The following is a 21,366-nucleotide window of genomic DNA, read 5'->3' as shown; positions in this document are numbered from 1 at the left end:
TCTATCACAAGTAAGACAATCCACAAAGAGGTCAGAGATTAACCCCACAACACCCTTCACAGCTCCCTTACACTTCACTTTTCACCGAATCATGTCACGAAACAGCCCAAACCTACTTTTTATTTATTTTTTTATTTTTTTAAATTTGTTTATACCTTCCGGAAACTTGCCTCACCCAATGTGATATGGAATCGCTATTATCTTTATTTTTAGAACACACTCAAGAACCTCCAGAAGCTAACCAGCTAGCTAGCTACAAGCTATTTAGTCATTGTTAGTTTTCTTAACCTGGATAACACTCGCCAGCCCAGCCCCCCTGCCCCATCCACCGCTGCCCCCTGGACTCTGATCACTTGGCTACATAGCTGATGCACACTGGACTGTCCATTAATCACGGTACTCCATTCTGCTTGTTTGTTTTATCTGTCGGCCGAGTTGCCTAGTCAATGTCATCTCACCTGCTGTTGTTATGCTAGCTGATTAGCTGTTGTTGTCTCACCCACTGTTTTAGCTAGCTTTCCCAATTCAACACCTGTGTTCACTGTATGCATCGCTGTATGTCTCTCTCAAATGTCAATATGCCTTGTATACTATTGCTCAGGTTAGTTATCATTGTTTTAGTTCACAATGGAGCCCCTAGTCCTATTCCTCACACCCCTGATACCTCCTTTGTCCCACCTCCCACATATGCGGTGACCTCACCCATTACAACCAGCATGTCCAGAGATAAAACCTCTCTCATCATCACCCAGTGCCTGGGCTTACCTCCGCCGTACCCGCACCCCACCATACCCCTGTCTGTGCATTATGCCCTGAATATATTCTACCATGCCCAGAAACCTGCTCCTCTTATTCTCTGTCCCCAACGCTCTAGGCGACCAGTTTTGATAGCCCTTAGCCGCACCCTCATACTACTCCTTCTCTGTTCCGCGGGTGATGTGGAGGCAAACCCGGGCCCTGCATGTCCCCAGGCACCCTCATTTGTTGACTTCTGTGATCGAAAAAGCCTTGGTTTCATGCATGTCAACATTAGAAGCCTCCTCCCTAAGTTTGTTTTACTCACTGCTTTAGCACACTCTGCTAACCCTGATGTCCTTGCCGTGTCTGAATCCTGGCTCAGGAAGGCCACCAAAAATTCAGAGATTTCCATACCCAACTATAACATCTTCCGTCAAGATAGAACTGCCAAAGGGGGAGGAGTTGCAGTCTACTGCAGAGATAGCCTGCAAAGTAATGTCATACTTTCCAGGTCCATACCCAAACAGTTCGAACTACTAATTCTGAAAATGACTCTCTCCAGAAATAAGGCTCTCACTGTTGCCGCCTGCTACCGACCCCCCTCAGCTCCCAGCTGTGCCCTGGACACCATTTGTGAATTGATTGCCCCCCATCTAGCTTCTGAGTTTGTTCTGTTAGGTGACCTAAACTGGGATATGCTTAACACCCCGGCAGTCCTACAATCTAAGCTAGATGCCCTCAATCTCACACAAATCATCAAGGAACCCACCAGGTACAACCCTAACTCTGTAAGCAAGGGCACCCTCATAGACGTCATCCTGACCAACTGGCCCTCCAAATACACCTCCGCTGTCTTCAACCAGGATCTCAGCGACCACTGCCTCATTGCCTGTATCCGCTACGGTGCCGCAGTCAAACGACCACCCTCATCACTGTCAAACGCTCCCTAAAACACTTCTGTGAGCAGGCCTTTCTAATCGACCTGGCCCGGGTATCCTGGAAGGACATTGACCTCATCCCGTCAGTTGAGGATGCCTGGTCATTCTTTAAGAGTAACTTCCTCTCCATATTAGATAAGCATGCTCCGTTCAAAAATGCAGAACTAAGAACAGATACAGCCCTTGGTTCACTCCAGACCTGACTGCCCTCGACCAGCACAAAAACATCCTGTGGCGGACTGCAATAGCATCGAACAGTCCCCGCGATATGCAACTGTTCAGGGAAGTCAGGAACCAATACACGCAGTCAGTCAGGAAAGCTAAGGCCAGCTTCTTCAGGCAGAAGTTTGCATCCTGTAGCTCCAACTCCAAAAAGTTCTGGGACACTGAAGTCCATGGAGAACAAGAGCACCTCCTCCCAGCTGCCCACTGCACTGAGGCTAGGGAACACGGTCACCACCGACAAATCCATGATTATCGAAAACTTCAACAAGCATTTCTCAACGGCTGGCCATGCCTTCCGCCTGGCTACTCCTACCTCGGCCAACAGCTCCGGCCCCCCGCAGCTCCTCGCCCAAGCCTCTCCAGGTTCTCCTTTACCCAAATCCAGATAGCAGATGTTCTGAAAGAGCTGCAAAACCTGGACCCGTATAAATCAGCTGGGCTTGACAATCTGGACCCTCTATTTCTGAAACTATCCGCCGCCATTGTCGCAACCCCTATTACCAGCCTGTTCAACCTCTCTTTCATATCGTCTGAGATCCCCAAGGATTGGAAAGCTGCCGCAGTCATCCCCCTCTTCAAAGGGGGAGACACCCTGGACCCAAACTGTTACAGACCTATATCCATTCTGCCCTGCCTATCTAAGGTCTTCGAAAGCCAAGTTAACAAACAGGTCACTGACCATCTCGAATCCCACCGTACCTTCTCCGCTATGCAATCTGGTTTCCGAGCCGGTCACGGGTGCACCTCAGCCACACTCAAGGTACTAAACGACATCATAACCGCCATCGATAAAAGACAGTACTGTGCAGCCGTCTTCATCGACCTTGCCAAGGCTTTCGACTCTGTCAATCACCATATTCTTATCGGCAGACTCAGTAGCCTCGGCTTTTCGGAAGACTGCCTTGCCTGGTTCACCAATTACTTTGCAGACAGAGTTCAGTGTGTCAAATCGGAGGGCATGTTGTCCGGTCCTCTGGCAGTCTCTATGGGGGTGCCACAGGGTTCAATTCTCGGGCCGACTCTTTTCTCTGTGTATATCAATGATGTTGCTCTTGCTGCGGGCGATTCCCTGATCCACCTCTACGCAGACGACACCATTCTATACACTTTCGGCCCGTCATTGGACACTGTGCTATCTAACCTCCAATCGAGCTTCAATGCCATACAACACTCCTTCCGTGCCCTCCAACTGCTCTTAAACGCTAGTAAAACCAAATGCATGCTTTTCAACTGATCGCTGCCTGCACCCGCTTGCCCGACTAGCATCACCACACTGGATGGTTCCGACCTTGAATATGTGGACACCTATAAGTACCTAGGTGTCTGGCTAGACTGCAAACTCTCCTTCCAGACCCATATCAAACATCTCCAATCGAAAATCAAATCAAGAGTCGGCTTTCTATTCCGCAACAAAGCCTCATTCACTCACGCTGCCAAGCTTACCCTAGTAAAACTGACTATCCTACCGATCCTCGACTTCGGCGATGTCATCTACAAAATGGCTTCCAACACTCTTCTCAGCAAACTGGATGCAGTTTATCACAGTGCCATCCGTTTTGTCACTAAAGCACCTTATACTACCCACCACTGCGACTTGTATGCTCTAGTCGGCTGGCCCTCGCTACATATTCGTCGCCAGACCCACTGGCTCCAGGTCATCTACAAGGCCATGCTAGGCAAAGCTCCGCCTTATCTCAGCTCACTGGTCACGATGGCAACACCCATCCGTAGCACGCGCTCCAGCAGGTGTATCTCATTGAGCATCCCCAAAGCCAACACCTCATACGGCCGCCTTTCGTTCCAGTACTCTGCTGCCTGTGACTGGAACGATTTGCAAAAATCGCTGAAGTTGGAGACTTTTATCTCCCTCACCAACTTCAAACATCAGCTATCTGAGCAGCTAACCGATCGCTGCAGCTGTACATAATCTATTGGTAAATAGCTCACCCATTTTCACCTACCTCATCCCCAGTTTTTATTTATTTACCTTTCTGCTCTTTTGCACACAAATATCTCTACCTGTACATGATCATCTGATCATTTATCACTCCAGTGTTAATCTGCAATATTGTAATTATTCGCCTACCTCCTCATGCCTTTTGCACACATTGTATATAGACTCCCCTTTTTTTTTCTCTACTGTGTTATTGACTTGTTAATTGTTTACTCCATGTGTAACTCTGTGTTGTCTGTTCACTCTGCTATGCTTTATCTTGGCCAGGTCGCAGTTGCAAATGAGAACCTGTTCTCAACTAGCCTACCTGGTTAAATAAAGGTGAAATAAAAAAATAAAAATAAAAACTTAGTTCAAACTTTGTTTCTTTGCCTGCTTTTCAGTTCAGGGACTTCTTGACCTAAGCTACACCTGACAGGATATTCAAATGGGTTTATTAAACAACAAATAAGAAGCAACAAGGGACACAGTGTAGCACACCTCTGAGAATCAAAGTCTGAAATACAAGTGTCCCCATGAGATTTCCCCAGTGGATATGTCCCCCTGAAATATAATAGGGAAGTGTAAAGGGTAATGTCCTACTCCGTTTCAAAATGCTGATCTTTATAGATTTGAAATAAAAACTTAGATGGACGAAGAGACAAAAGTGAAGTTGGCAGTTTCTTGCAGGTTCTTGAGCCTAGCTTTTTGATGGAATCGATAGGAAATATTTTAGTTGTCTCTTTCAGCAGGCTTGCCCACTTGACCTGTCTTCGCTGCCTTTATCCAAACCCTCTCCTCTAAATGTATCTCTTAACCATTTTAGATGTATGTTCGCCATGAAAAGCAACACATGCAGCAAAGTGTGGCATGTTGTGTGATCTGAAGTAAAGATGTTATTGTTCGGGTGCTTAAATTTGGGTCAATTGGCTGGATTCCAAACCGAAAACTTCCTACATTCTCCCTGCCCTTGTTGACTTGCCGTCATCACATTGGATTGACTGCATACATTAAGCAATGTTATTGAATCTCATATATGCTTTCATCTATATGGTCTCCTCAAATGTGCTCGGTCGAGTTACTGCACTATATAAAGGGCAGAGGTAGGACATTTTTTGGTTTGGAACAAATTCTTCATTACTTTCCCATTTAGTCACTAAGTCCAATTAGTTTTGACATCTAATGTCCCAACAGTCCCTGGGTTTTTGAGGATAGTGTGAACAAACTGTATTTCCACTCTATTTTGACCAGCAGACAATAGAGGTGAGCTAAGGGAAGTGTTTTAATGTCTCAACATACTGTAACCCTTCAGCCTCATGCAGCGTGAACAAGAGGTGGGTGGGGGGGGGGGGGGTTGACAAGAACACAAAACACCATTTTAATTAGCAGTACTGTAGCTTTGCAGAACAACAAAGGCTCAAATAAATATTGTCTACGTCAAACTCTGTAGAGCAGAAACCTTTTTGTTTAGGTACACAGCTCTCTAGTACTCTCTTGTACAATCTCTTGTACAATTTATCTAATGTGTGGGAAGGTTTGGTTTTGCACAAATATGTTTCTATCACACCTTTTTTTGGAGTATCCCGTGGACCATTAAGAGTGCCATAATACACGGGAGCTATAATCAACGATCTAAACACAAACTCATGTGCCACACAGCTGATCGAATGCCTGCTGGTGTTGATGTGATTTGCCTCTCGACAAGTCGAGGCAGCCCTTAAAGTCTGAGGGTGCCACCTTAACCAGCCTTGTTTATGTAGTTGGCCCTCACCCACAAACATCAATACAGCAGCTGTGGCCCACACAATTACCAACCTTCGCGGTCTCCCTCAGATTTGATACAGTTTTGCATGCATGGGTGAGTTCTATAAATGTTGTAAGTGACCGGTTGCGGCCCAATTATATTTTGTTTGTGCCAACTTAGTTGTGTTTGCGTCAAGTTCATTCAGTTTATGACACGTTCATTTAGTTTGTCAAGTTCATTTTATTTCTATCCAATTTCTTATTGTTTTGGGGGTATTGCACCACATTGCCACCGTAGCAATGACCGGTGCTACCTCAGTATTCATAACGATAAAATAACACTGTGGATTTCCAAACAAATCAATTCTGTTTCAAATATTTTTATTAAACACACACAAGAATGGTGTATAGGTATACATGAAAGGTATACAATTCTTATATAAACATAAAGGAGCATACAGGAACAACAAGACCCAGAGTTCTGGGTGCAGAACAAATAATACAAAACACGACATACAAAACAAGGACACGTAGAAAGAAAGAGGGAAGATGTCCCCCCTATCCCCCCCCATCCCCTATCCCCCCCCTCCCAACTGCTCAGGTGGCAGGGCCAGCACATGCTGCCCAAAGGTAGATTAAAATATTACAATTGAGAGTGCGTTAATAAGTACAAATTCACAGCGCCGACTCGTCCAAGTAGGAGAGGAAAGGCTGCCAGATTTGATCAAATGTTGATAATTTATTGCTCAGAATATATCTAATTCTTTCTAAGTGTACAGTGTTTGCCAATTCACTGAGCCATAATTTGGTAGAGGGCGCTTCCCTCCTTTTCCAAAACAACAAGATTAGTTTTTTTGCCGAGATGAGACCATACGAGATTAGTTGTTTTGGGGGGTTGGTTAATCCGTTTAGGGACTCAGATACTCCCAGGATTATCAGAAGCGGGTCTGGATCTATTGAAGTCTCCAAAACTTCAGAGAGGATCCTAAAAATTCCACACCAATAACCATGCAAGCTAGAGCATAGGGCAAAGCAGTGGAGTAGTGTACCCTGCGTAGCCTGACATTTATCACATGTAGGGGATGTGTCAGGAAATATCCTATGCAGTTTAGTTTTGGAATAGTGTAATCTGTGTAATACCTTGAATTGTATGAGACGATGTCTGGAATTAATGGAGCATGTGTGGATATACTCCAAGCTCTCTTCCCAGTCTGCCACCAAACAAATCAATTCTAAGAGCTTTAACGAGCAAGTTATTGTGTTTCATTTGAAAACAGCATAACATTTTGTAAAAGCAGAATATGTGTCTTAATTCAGGAGGGGATTGCCTCTGTAGCTATTACTAAGAAGCTTGATCTTGCGAGTTTAGATAACATTAGCAACTCAGCTTGGCACATCTTAGATAGTTAACTTAATAATTAGTAATGAATTTCATACAAGTGTAACTTGAGTTGCGCTGCAGGAGTGACTCAGTTTATGAAGCTCCCATTTTGCTTGTTGTACTTCTTTGTAAACAAACACACCCGACTGGCTTAAACCGCTGTTTTGGGAAATGAGAGGTGGCGAGTACCGGTAAGCTTCATATTGAAAAAGTTTCAGAATGAAAAATCTAACGGGAGAAACGATGAACGCGATCTATTTTATATATTACCGAGTGCACAAGTTTAAATACATATCTGCAGTCAAGTCCTTCTTTCTACGTGTCAAAGCCCAAAAAACATTACTTACCAGAATGCTAACAAAATGTTAACAAGTACTAAGGAATCGTCAAAGAGAATGCTAACTCAATGCTAATGAGCACATTGAGAACAATTTGTACAGTTTCTGACCTAATCAATGAAGTAACTTAAAAACGCGACACAGTTTGTTTCATGTTCAAAACAAATATTAGCCTGCAAGGGTCTTGATCCAGGATGGGATTTTATGCCCACCACTTAACTAGATAGCTAACTAGCTACTAAATTAGCAAAGTATTTAGCACATTTTATACCCTTCACTTAATAGTTCTAAGATATTTAGCTGGCAAACATTTAGTTGTGAATTCCATAGTGTAATTAGATCACCTGGAGTATGCTGCATGACGGTGAGTGAGTCACAAGGCTCCGGTGTCGCTGTGTGCTTGTAAACAAACATCACGTGACTGGACTACCGTAAGCTACATAATAATGTGACAGGTGAAATGAAGAAAGCAATGTTCTTTAGCTTCTTACGTATGGCACAAGTTGACTGCAGGTATTTACATAAAAAGTAGCTACAAATATTCACATTTTCAAGTAAACGGTTTTGACAGTATTGAAAAACCTTCCTGTGGCTTTTTCCAAATACCAAATGCCTAGGGTATATACGGTATACCACCAAAGCCTAGTCTATCCTTTATCTGAGATTAATAAACTCAGCAAAAAAAGAAACGTCCCTTTTTCAGGACCCTGTCTTTCAAAGATAATTCGTAAAAATCCAAATAACTTCACAGATCTTCATTGTAAAGGGTTTAAACAGGGTTTCCCATGCTTGTTCAATGAACCATAAACAACTCATGAACATGCACCTGTGGAACGGTCAGACGGTAGGCAATTAAGGTCACAGTTATGAAAACTTAGGACACTAAAGAGTCCTTTGTACTGACTCTGAAAAACACCAAAAGAAAGATGCCCAGGGTCCCTGCTCATCTGCGTGAACGTGCCTTAGGCATGCTGCCGGGCAATAAATTGCAATGGCTGTACTGTGAGAGACCCAAGACAGCGCTACAGGGAGACAGGATGGACAGCTGATCGTCCTCGCAGAGGGTAGGTAACAACATCTCCACCCTGCTGATCCTCAACACTTGTGATCCCCACAAGGGTGCGTTCTGAGCCCTCTCCTGTACTCCCTGTTCACCCACGACTGCGTGGCCATGCACACCTCCAACTCAATCATCAAGTTTGCGGCCTACAGTGGTAGGCTTGACTACAAACAACGACGAGACGGCCTACAGGGAGGAGGTGAGGGACCTCGGAGTGTGGTGTCAGGAAAATAAATGATAAATAAATGATTGTGGACTTCAGGAAACAGCAGAGGGAGCACCCCCCTATCCACATTGATGGGACAGTAGTGGTGAGGGTAGTAAGTTTTAAGTTCCTCGGCGTACACATCACGGACAAACTGAATTGGTCCACCCACACAGACAGCGTCGTGAAGAAGGCGCAGCAGCGCCTCTTCAACCTCAGCAGGCTGAAGAAATTCGGCTTGTCACCAAAAGCCCTCACAAACTTCTACAGGTGCACAATCGAGAGCATCCTGTCGGGCTGTATCACCGCCTGGTACGGCAACTACTCCGCCCACAGTCGTAAGGCTCTCCAGAGGGTAGTGAGGTCTGCACAACGCATCACCGGGGTCAAACTACCTGCCCTCCAGGACACCTACACCACCCGATGTCACAGGAAGGCCATAAAGATCATCAAGGACAACAACCACCCGAGCCACTGCCTGTTCACCCCGCTATCATCCAGAAGGTGAGGTCAGTACAGGTGCATCAAAGCAGGGACCGAGAGACTGAAAAACAGCTTCTATCTCAAGGCCATCAGACTGTTAAACAGCCACCACTAACATTGAGTGGCTGCTGCCGACACACTGACTCAACTCCAGCCACTTTAATAATGGGAATTGATGGAAATTGATGTAAAATATGTCAATAGCCACTTTAAACAATGCTACTTAATATAATGTTTACATACCCTACATTACTCATCTCATATGTATATGTATACACTGTACTCTATATCATCTACTGCATCTTTATATAATACATGTATCACTAGCCACTTGTTTACATTACTCATCTCATATCTATATCTATACTGTACTCGAAACCATCTACTGCATCTTGCCTATGCCGTTCTGTACCATCACTCATTCATATATCTTTATGTACATATTATTTATCCCTTTACACTTGTGTGTGTATAAGGTAGTAGTTTTGGAATTGTTAGGCTAGATTACTCATTGGTTATTACTGCATTGTCGGAACTAGAAGCACAAGCATTTCGCTACACTGGCATTAACATCTGCTAACCATGTGTATGTGACAAATACATTTGATTTGATTTGTAACAACACCTGCACAGGATCGCTACATCACACCTGCGGGACAGGTACAGGAGTTACACCAGGAACGCACAATCCTTCCATCAGTGCTCAGACATTCCACAATAGGCTGAGAGAGGCTGGACTGAGGGTTGTAGGCCTGTTGTAAGGCAGGTCCTCACCAGACATCATCGGCAACAATGTTGCCTATGGGCACAAACCCACCGTCGCTGGACCAGACAGGACTGGCAAAACGTGCTCTTAACTGACGAGTCGCGGTTTTGTCTCACCAGGGGTGATGGTCGGATTCGCGTTACACAGAGGCCTGTACTTTGGAGCGGGATCGATTTGGAGGTGGAGGGTCCGTCATGGTCTGGGACAGTGTGTCACAGCATGATCGGACTGAGCTTGTTGTCATTGCAGGCAATCTCAATACTGTGCTTTACAGGGAAGACATTCTCCTCCCTCATGTGGTACCCTTCCTGCAGGCTCACCCTGACATGACCCTCCAGCATGGCAATGCCACCAGCCATACTACTCGTTCTTTGCGTGCTTTCCTGCAAGGAATGTCAGTGTTCTGCCAGCGAAGAGCCCGGATCTCAATCCCATTGAGCATGTCTAGGACCTGTTGGATCGGAGGGTGAGGGCTAGGGCCATTCCCCCCAGAAATGTCCAGGAACTTGCAGGTGCCTTGGTGGAAGAGTGGGGTAACATCTCACAGCAGGAATTGGCAAATCTGGTGCAGTCCATGAGGAGGAAATGCACTGCAGTACTTAATGCAGTTGGTGGCCACACCAGATACTGACTGTTACTTTAGATTTTGACCCCCCCATACTCCATTTCTGTTAGTCACATGTCTGTGGAACTTGTTCAGATTATGCCTGTTGTTGAATCTTATGTTCTTACAAATATTTACACATGTTAAGTTTGCTGAAAATAAACACAGTTGACAGTGAGAGGACGTTTCATTTTTTTGCTGAGATATATATATTCACACACACAAAAAGGATCCGGAACTTATGAATATATTTTTTACACATACTGTATTTAACCCCTTTTTTTAGGCACTAAACTACTTCCATTCACTTGTTTAACTGGTGTAAATGTCGGACTTCAACTGGCTACCTTCGGACTAGTCTTGTAAAACAATCAACATGTACAGTTGAAGTCAGACATTTACATACACTTAGGTTGGAGTCATTAAAACTCATTTTTCAACCACTCCACAAATTTCTTGTTAACAAACTATAGTTTTGGCAAGTCGGTTTGGCCATCTACTTTAAATTAGTTTAAATGTATGTAAACTTCCGACTTCAACTCTTACGTGTTCGTGAGTCATCTTTCCGTAGAGGCGTCATTAGTGTGTAGCCCGAGCTGTTCGGATGCTACATTCAAAAGTTGGCAGATTAGCGGGACCGACTTCAGACGAGTCCCGTAACGCTTGTGGGGATCGTAGAACACCATCGTATTCATCATCGTTCGGGCGCTTTTTTTATGTGATTTCTGCGGGGGTGCCGACGTCAACTATAGGGGTTAAAGGCGTATGGCATCTTGACCTGGGAATCCATTCATGTCCTTTAGATTACGAAATGAGACACAAGCAATATTATTTACATTATCAGAATGATATTTTGCCTGTGTAAATAAAATATTGATATTCTAATTCTGTCTTGTTGTACAGAGACGAGATAAAAGTTGAATTGTATGCTGCTGCTCATTGTTTACAGACGAGAATGAAAGGAGACAGTTATTCATGTCAAGCATTGATCTCTTTTTAAAAGGTGTCCTTGGTGGATATCTAAACAGAAATTGAGCACAATTTTTCTAGCTTGTAAGAAACAAAAGCTAGATTGCATTGACAATAGCTCCAGAGGTTAGGCCTTTGTGATAATATAATTTTATAGATTTCCATTGCGCTGACAAGGGCAGATACATGTATAGCTCTGGACTTGAGGAAGATGCCCTCTGCACATTTGATAAGAGGCCCCACAAACCCTATTTTCTTCTCAAAAAGGACATCACCATTCACCACAAACCCTTTCATATCCCTATTTCCTTTTGGTGATTGTGAACTGTACACACTTTTCTCAACACTCTTTTGGTTGATAATGGCCAGCCTAATGCATCTGATATACTGTAGTTCTGTGCTGTTAGGTGAAGACCGCTCCCCACTTTAATGCCAGTGTATTTGCCTGAAACACATTTCCTAATGGATTCCACTCATGAACTCCTCTTACTGTTTTATGGATTAATTGTACCCATCTCACTGTTTTGACTGGCCAATTGTGCGCCGCCCTATGGGACTCCCAATCACGGCCAGTTGTGATACAGCCTGGAATCGAACCAGGGTCTGTAGTGACGCCTTTAGCACTGAGTCCTATTATCAGTAAATCAAGAAAACCACACTACAAGTATACTCAACAAAAATATAAACAACGTGCAACAATTTCAAACATTTTACTGAGTTATTTCTGCGTCAGTAAGACACGTGAGGCCCAACTTTTATCAACACGTCTCCTTCGCCACTAGGATAAAGACCACTGTTACTCAACCCACAACTAAACATTCAAGGCCCCCCCTTTGGCAAATCAGATCATGTGTCTATGCTCCTGTTTCCAGGAAGTACCCGCGACTTGCTCTGTAGAGAAATCGTCCTTCCGAGTCAGAGGCTATGTTGCAGGACTGCTTTGCTAGCGCTGACTGGAATATGATTCGGGACTCCAGAGATAGCATCGACTAGCTAACCACCTCCGTCTTGGGCTTCATCAGGAAATGCATCGCCAACATTGTCACCCTACAAGCCCTGTATTAACCCAGGGATTGAACACCACCCTCCTACTACAATTATCATTGATTAGATTTATTACACCACTGTCCATTGATTTCTATTAACATTTATCATGGTACTGGTCACACTTACTCCTGTTCACATGTGTATATTTTACCATTAGTATGTATATAATCCTACTACCAGTCACCTTTCAGCCACTTTTTTTACCAGGTGAATTGACTGGAACACATTCTCATTTACAGCAACGACCTGGGGAATAGTTATAGGGATGAATGAGCCAATTGTAAAATGGGGATGATTAGGTGACAGTGTTAGGGCCAGATTGAGAATTTAGCCAGGACACTGGGGTTAACACCCCCTACTCTTACATTAAGTGCCATGGGATTTTTAGTGACCACAGAGAGTCAGGACAGCCGTTTAATGTTCCACTCAAAAGACGGCACCCTACACAGGGCAATGTCCCCAATCGCTGCCCTGGTGATTTGGGAAATGGTGCCTCCTACTGGCCCTCGAACACCACTTCCTGCAGCATCTGGTCTCCCATCCAGTGACCAACCCTGCTTCGCTTCAGAAGCAAGCCAACAGTGGGATGCAGGGTGGTATGCTGCCGTTTACATATATATCCTACTACCAGTCACTTTTTATGTATTAACCCAACTCAACCACTCCAGTACCCCTGCACATTGAATGGCACTGGCACTGATCTGTATATACTTTTTGCAGTTTCTTTAGTCTTAAACGTTTTATTCTATTTTATCACTGCAATGTAAGAATTTCATTGTACTGTTTTACACGTAACAAATAAACTTTAAAACGTTAAAGGCTACGGCGGTCTTTTTTTAAGCAGTACAAAATATTGCTTTTTTCATGTCTTGCAGCATGGGGTTGGCCATGTCAGAGGCAAATTAAGAATGCCTTGTGCGTCTGAATCAAATGGAATGATATTCTCTTTTCCTTGCAGGAGTGCCCTAGTGGTGTGGTCAACGAAGACACCTTCAAAGACATCTACTCCCAGTTCTTTCCACAGGGAGGTATGTTGACACATGTGGTGAGAATTGTTCATTTGGATGGACAAAATGTGTTCGGCCAAAGGTGTGCTTTTTCTTTTCATTATACGGTGGAATTGGGTCATTGGAATTGGTATGACTGGAAAGACAGGGGTTTGGGTTCTTGGAAATAAGCACCTGAGCACCTGAACCTTCTGTGGCACATCGATATTCAGTTATTTCAGCTCACAAAGCCCAAAGGTAAAGTCATGTTCTTCTACTTCGAAGTTCTCCCATTTTCTAATTCACACATGTTTTTTTAAGGCACTATATCTCACCCAAATATAAATAAAACATGTTTATAAGACACTGGAGGATGTGTCCCCCAAATCACTTTTATATGATGTGTCCGTGGCTAAATATAGCTCAAAATATATGGCTCTGGAGGTCTCTAGCATTACAGCAAGAGAGACAAACGCCAGGGATATGGGAAGACGTGTCTACCTTTGCAAAACACCCATCTTCATTTCTTTCCCAATGATAAAGTACAGGAGCCTATAGTACGTTAAAAACCTATAAAAAAAATATAACTTTTCTATATAAACTGTTTGTATATGACAGTGCTGGATTGCAGCCAAAGTCACACAGATATGTTCTCCTCAACCAGCACATGAAGCAATATTGTCTTCATACTGTAGGTAATAGATCTGCAGTATGTGTCTTATTGTCCACTGTACAATGATGGATTTCCTTTTAAGAAGCAATGTTACATTGTAATGTCGTTATATCGCTTGTTCTTTTGTGCTCCGTTTATTTGTTACACTGACTGGGGCAGTCTTTCCTGCTAGTCCCCCTGGGTTCCTTGCGTTTGATGGGATGTCATCTGCATTAGCCCATTACAGCTCAACAAAAGAAACTCAGCACATTTTTATTTTTATCTCTCATCTTTACAGCAAACACACACGCTGTCAGTCAGTCGCAAACAGGCCAAGGTTTGAGAGCTCACGCAGGCACACACACAGACACTTAGTTCTGTTATGCTGCTTGAAAATATTTTAGGATTGCCAGAGAGTTGCAACTAAAACATGTGAAGATGCAACTTTGAAAGGGAGCGATAACACATCTTGCTTCAAGGCCTGCTTACTGGGAAAACTATCAAATTAAAACAACTCTAAAATCTCTTATTCATACTCTGCTTTGGGAAACAAACTTATGATGGCTTTTATGTTGACCAAAGGAGAAAAAACACCACAGTTGAAAATGTCTAGTTGGAACCGCTGTCAGCATGCATTGTCCATGTCAATTAAGGTTGTGACTTGTCATTACAATGTTTGACCGAGACTTGTGTCTCTCGTTTCAGACGCTTCGACATATGCACATTTTCTGTTCAACGCGTTTGACACGGATAAAGATGGATCTGTGAGTTTTGAGGTAAGCTAGTGTGTCCTTGACAATTCATCACTGACTGACGTCACTCTCTAAAGTATAATGGCGTTGATACATTTTACATTAGAGATTTGGTTCTATAGTGTCAAAGTTGATGCATGTGTGTTAATGCTGGGCAAGAACAAGAGCCTGCAGGTCTCCAGGAAAAGGATTGACAGACACTAGTCCATACCTTTTTTTAGTTTATATTTGACCCAGGAATGTTCCATTTATATATCTCTTTTTTTTTTTACATTCCAGGTTTTAATATAGAATATACAGTTGTGGAGATTCCTTATATACAGTATATCAGTCTCTGATGAGATACTCAAGTTGGTCTTCTCAGTCCTCAACAATTGTTTACAGACAGATTATTCCATTTATAATTCACTGTATCACAATTCCAGTGGGTCAGAAGTTTACATACACTAAGTTGACAGTGCCTTTAAACAGCTTGGAAAATTCCAGAAAATTATGTCATGGCTTTAGAAGCTTCTGATAGGATAATTTACATAATTTGAGTCAATTGGAGGTGTACCTGTGGATGTATTTCGAGGCCTACCTTCCAGCTCAGTGCCTTTTTGCTTGACATCATGAGAAAATCAAAAGAAATCAGACAAGACTTCAGAAAAAAAATTGTAGTCCTCCACAGGTCTGGTTCCTCCTTGGGAGCAATTTCCAAATGCCTGAAGGTACCATGTTCATCTGTACACACAATAGTATGCAAGTATAAACACCATGGGACCACGCAGCCATCATACCGCTCAGGAAGGAGACGTGTTCTGTCTCCTAGAGATGAACATACTTTGGTGTGAAAAGTGCAAATCAATCCCAGAACAAACGTTGATGGAAGAAACAGGTACACACAGGTACAAAAGTATCTATATCCACAGTAAAACGAGTCCTATATCGACATAACCTGAAAGGCCGCTCAACAAGGAAGAAGCCACTGCTCCAAAACCACCTTTAAAAAGGCAGACTACGATTTGCAACTGCACATGGGGACAAAGATCGTACCTTTTGGAGAAATGCCCTCTGGTCTGATGAAACAAAAATAGAACTGTTTGGCCATAATGACCATCGTTATGTTTGGAGGAAAAAGGGGGAGGCTTGCAAGCCGAAGAACACCATCCCAACTGTGAAGCATAGAGGTGGCAGCATCAGTGGTGATCCTAACTGACCTAAAAACAGGGCATTTTTACTAGGATTAAATGTCAGGAATTGTGAAAAACTTCAGTTTAAATGTATTTGGCTAAGGTGTATGTAAACTTCTGACTTCAACTGTATATATATATGGTAATCCCCCTCAGCATACATATAATTAACATTAAGGAAGAGTATAAGCTTACGTATTACAACAGACATGTTGTCATTGCTCTACACCCTAGTTATTTGGTGTTAATAAACACTGGTACCTTCTGTCCCATAGTACTGGATAACCCTCAAGCCTATTTCATTGGGATCCTAAAAAAATCATATGCATTCTTTTATATTTAAATTTCAGCACTTCAATGATATAATGTTCTCTTTGTTCAATTGTTGCTTTTTGGGAAGAATATTGTTGGGAAGAATGATACCAATGAATGAATTATGTCTTTTAGACTAGATATGCTAATCAAACTAAGTTCAATTCAAGTTCATTCTTTCTACATGAATACACTTTTGCGTATGTTGAATGTACCAGTATCATATCAATCCATTCAGGTTTAGCTGATGTTTGAGATATTCTTGGTACAATTGTATTGTGTTTGTATAAGTGCAAAGGTCTAATGGGTTGTGTTTCTACTGCAGGACTTTGTCATGGGCCTCTCTATCCTGCTCCGAGGCTCAGTCCAGGAGAAGCTCAACTGGGCCTTTAATCTGTATGATATTAATAAGGATGGCTATATTACTAAGGAGGTACTTACCATTAATGTCGCAACTTGCTGTCAACGATGATGTTGATATGGCTAGATGATTGAACAGAGTGAATCATATATTGATTTCTTTAAATACGAATAAAAGGGATAACCATACTGCTCTAATAATTGTAACGTGCTGTATGAGAGATGACCTACTGTATGTAGATATAAAGCATGCAGTCTGTTGAATACTGGACAACCAGTCTAATGATATGTAAAGAACGATCGCCTACTTTGTCAATGTTTCATAGTATGATACCCTGAAAGTCGGGTATTGCATAAAGTACTTGTCAACATTTCCGTTATCTTATTAACTCTCCGTTTTAAAGGAAATGCTTGACATCATGAAGGCCATCTATGACATGATGGGGAAATGCACATATCCCCTACTCAAAGACGATACGCCTCGGCAACACGTGGAGATATTTTTTCAGGTATGTTTTTTATTTTTAAGTTCTGTACATTGTTGCCAAAATGTGCATATTATTTTCACCATTAGCAGCATTTATTGTATGGACCCATAGTCCAATGCTTGTCATATTTAGATACAAATAACCCCAAAGTACAGTGACATTTGTTGTGTGGAATGAAATGAACAGTTGACCATTTTTTTAAAGTTTATTTCTGTCTATACTGTTACATCATATTGCGTTGCATTCTTAACATCTCTGCCCTTCCTGACCAACAGAAGATGGATAAAAACAAGGATGGAGTTGTAACCATAGATGAGTTTATTGACTGCTGCCAAAATGTGAGTTATTTCTGCCTTCTTTTCTGCAATCGCATCATATGTTTTGCACAATGCAGTATTTAGTACCTCTGGTATTCACATAAGAGTTGTCGGTGAAGTAGGGACATATCTCTAAAATGTATGTTTGTCCACCAGGATGAGAACATCATGAGATCGATGCAGCTCTTTGATAACGTCATTTAACTTGTGGCTGACGTGGAGAGCTCTGGACCGGACTATCGACAGACGCTATTCTATCAACTGTACGCTGTTCAGACAAACATAAGGAAGTATTGTCACACGGAAAACACAGTATAGATGTAACGGTATGAAACATTCTGGAATAACTGCAAAAAAAGCATTGATGTTTTCCAATCTTACCTTTTTCAATTTGAGTTTTGTGGTTTGATTGAGTAAATTGAACTCTTCAAACCTGTGTACAAAGATCTTAACAGCTGCGCCGCAGTCAGTATTTATCTGCAGTACAGGAAACCCAGCTGTGTTAAATTGTGCCACTGCCTTTGAACAGATGGACAACAATGAGTTTGAAAGGTGAACGGGTTTCCACCCACCATGGTCCATCCTTTGCTCTCCCAGGACCCAGATAAAATATTGTACAATTTCAAAAATATATATGTATATACTATCTGAGGACTGTTCAACTTTGTTCATGTTTACTTGCCAACTAGAATGAGACGATGCACTCCACATTGCATTTGATGAGTCTGGACAGTATCCAGACTCATTGATGAGTCTGAAAAGTATCCTTAGAAGCACACAGGTTGGTGTTACTTACCTTGGGTCTACGCATAGAAGAAATGACCATCTTGTCACAAGATTATGCTGCTTCTAAATGTATTTTGTGACCCTACATTTCCCTGTTTTGAGATGTTTCCTGTCGACATGTTTCCATTCATGTTTCAAATCACTATTTTGTGGTATGTTTGATTTTATTTATATAATATGGTAGTCAGTGTACAAAGGGATAGTCAGATGTTCAGTATTAAGCAGAAGCTAACTCTTGGGGTGAATTTACGGTCTTCTTGGGTATGTAATGTATATTGATCACTGTCTTATAAAGAGGATCACTGGGATGAAGTTATACAAGCAAATCTGATCTGTCACCTTTAGTTCTGTAAATACATATCCCTGTCCAGAAACAACCCCTAGCCCCAACTTTCCAGGCGATTGCAGAGATATGGGAGGATTGGACAGGTGTAATCAATATGGCGATAATTCCACTCGGCCTGTCAGAAGGCAAGGTGGAGTTATAACCTACTTCACTTTGTATCTATCCATACCTTTCAAGCCTTGTTTACACTGCAGGCCTCCACACTGCTCAAATCAGTTTTGTTTTTAAAATCCATTTTGGAATATTGACTGTCTAAACAGTAGGTTACAAGTGACCAAATCGGATTTGTGTGTTCAGACAGCAGTCATTTGCTGGTTGTCATAGTAATGACGGGTGTGTGCACAGTGGTGTAGGCTGATTGGTGGTGCTCGTGCTTCTCAGAAGTTATGTGGCAAGTTAAGGGGACAACAATGTCTGCCATGGAAGTTTCCCAGTTGCTTTGAATGTTCAAACACTTTTAAGGATAAGATGATCCAAGGATAAGATTATCCAACTTTCAAAACAAGTGGTAGCTGTTTAGCTTTCACTAATGTGTTTAAACAAACTAGTTACCTACTACATGTTCTTGTCAAACTGGCAACAAGCTAGCAAGCAACAATATATGCCAACTAAGTCTAAAAACCACACGAGGGAAATCAGATTTGACCATTCAACCCAATTAGAATGGCCAGGAATCAAACCACCTACAAGTTAATTAAGGGTCTAGATTTTATTGCTTGGATAGAGGTTGCTTCTGGCTGAGGTCTGTGTTTTCTTTCCTCTTGTTTGGGGCATGTGTCCAGGTTCTTTGCATAATGAAGACTGATTGGCCGTGGCTGTCTCTGATTAGAGCCCTGATAGGCCCCAAATGTGGGCAGGCACAGAGCATGCTGGGCAGCAGATGGGGCCTCACCCTCCCCAATCTCACTCACAGGTGGTTCCAAAAACCCTACTATTTAGTCCTCCTCTATCTAAAAGGTTGGTATGAGCAAGGTAGTATCTGCACAATTCATTTTTCTTGCCTTAATTGGCAATTCCTTATGTATCCATTGGAATATGTTCTGATGTCCTTATGATTAAGCAAAGTCTAGGACAATAACTTGATCTTATTTGACAATGATTTTGTTCAACTGGCTAATTATCTCCTAAACATATGGGTCAAGTTAAGTAGGGCATAGAAAAGCCTGCAATGAAAATGTTATATTTGGACAAGTTCAGGTATAGCTTCTACAAATCCAAGAGTGAAAGACTCCTCTCTCTCGTCTCTAACATGAAGGCTCACTTTTTGTGAACAGTCCCATCACAAGTCAGAATGTTGAATAAACTTCATTTGAACGTACTTTACCTGTTGTCCGCTGATTTTTGTCCTTTATGTAGGAAGTCATCGGAGACAAATTATCCACCGAGTAGCATTATTAACCCGACTTTCAGTACGCTGGTCTATATCGGTATGTATTTTCAATGCTGACGCAATTTGCATGCAACTTGGACAATATGTCAACAATGGCCGAGCTTAACCGAAGTACAGACTGAATGTTGTCCCAAACTAATTTCACAAGCACTTCCAGCTGATTGCAGGGAACAGGCTTTAGTCGAGTACATTCGGTTACATTTGGCTATTGTTCACATATTGTGCATCACGTGAAATGCGTCAGGTGGAAAATACAAGCGACCGAACCTACCGGCGCAGCAAAAAGTCAGGTAAACAATACTTTTGTTAATAATTTGATATGTAGAAGGGTGAGCCGGTCAAGGATCGATTCAGACAAAGTGGTAAATTGTATGACAAGCGACAGTTTATTCAGAGTGAAGATATCTGGTACAGCGTAATTACAGCTCTTCCGTTAGCTCGCATAGAACAGCAGGCAAGAGGCCGTTAACATTCAGTACACCCCTAATATACAGAACAGAAAGTAGGTTGATTCTAGAAGATCGGATCTTTGGATTGGTTCAAGCTGGGGTGTAGTCTGTAGTCTTCCGCCATTGGCTCAGTTGTCTGTCCGTCATCGTAGAATCCTCTTCGGGCACACAATGTTCGGCTAGAAAGGAGATTATGTGTGTGCGCTGGTTTGGCAGTTAGTGTGTAATGTGGGAGCTATCCTGTAGGGGACCCCACAGGCTTTACATTGAGTTGTAGCCATGTATTAGCAGTAGGCTGGTCACCTGCATAAGAAATAGCATTTCTTTACACTTTCCTATGGACTACCTTCCAGCGAAAGGACCAACAGCACGGACAACCGGTAAAGTAACCTAGTTTGTAGAGACTATTGCATATTTTTAACAGCGACTTTTTTTTCAGACTGATTATCCATGGCGTAACCATGATAGGTCTGATATATAGGCAAGTTCGGGTACTACCTGTTTCATGTCAAAACATTTTCTCCTTACTATATGTATGTCTCTGGGAAAACAAGTTCCCCAATGATAAAGTGACTTATGCCATTCTGTTATTCAACCTTACATCCTAATGTATTTAAATCGATCATTATAGCATGAGGGTAGTAATTGGGTTCTATGATTTCTGATTTTATGCACTCAAACTCTGATCTTGGAGAATTTGACTGCATCAGAAAAAATCCTGTTAAAATGAATCAACTATAATTTCTCATGTTTTTTTTTAACACTTCTGTCCTGAATGTTAATTTGCTTGTGCCTACCAAATGATACCTTCAACTTTAGCACTGTGACAGACACTTAGGGATGGATAGAAAAAGGGGGGAGGGTCATGCTTTTTCAATTTCAATCAAGGGGAGGGTTTAGTATATTATTTTATTTAGTCCAGGGGT

The 21,366-nt window shown here is 42.3% G+C and overlaps 1 protein-coding gene across 2 annotated transcripts in view; it reads left to right on the top strand.

The window, feature by feature from the left end:
- The window catches only part of kcnip4a (potassium voltage-gated channel interacting protein 4a), a 197,309-nt gene extending 177,390 nt beyond the window's left edge, over positions 1-19,919 (top strand). For both annotated transcript variants that reach the window (XM_029674543.2, XM_065025475.1), the window contains exons 3-8: positions 13,389-13,458; positions 14,774-14,844; positions 16,630-16,737; positions 17,069-17,173; positions 17,428-17,490; positions 17,626-19,919. In XM_029674543.2, the coding sequence (XP_029530403.1) occupies positions 13,389-13,458; positions 14,774-14,844; positions 16,630-16,737; positions 17,069-17,173; positions 17,428-17,490; positions 17,626-17,673 (465 nt within the window). In that variant the 3' untranslated portion in view covers positions 17,674-19,919. The remainder of the gene's footprint in view (positions 1-13,388; positions 13,459-14,773; positions 14,845-16,629; positions 16,738-17,068; positions 17,174-17,427; positions 17,491-17,625) is intronic.
- Positions 19,920-21,366: the final 1,447 nt, after the last annotated feature.

Source organism: Oncorhynchus nerka, linkage group LG12, assembly GCF_034236695.1.
Source record: "Oncorhynchus nerka isolate Pitt River linkage group LG12, Oner_Uvic_2.0, whole genome shotgun sequence".
NCBI lineage: Eukaryota > Metazoa > Chordata > Actinopteri > Salmoniformes > Salmonidae > Oncorhynchus > Oncorhynchus nerka.
Note: the sequence above shows the minus strand (reverse complement) of the source record. Positions and strands in the feature narration are given on the sequence as shown.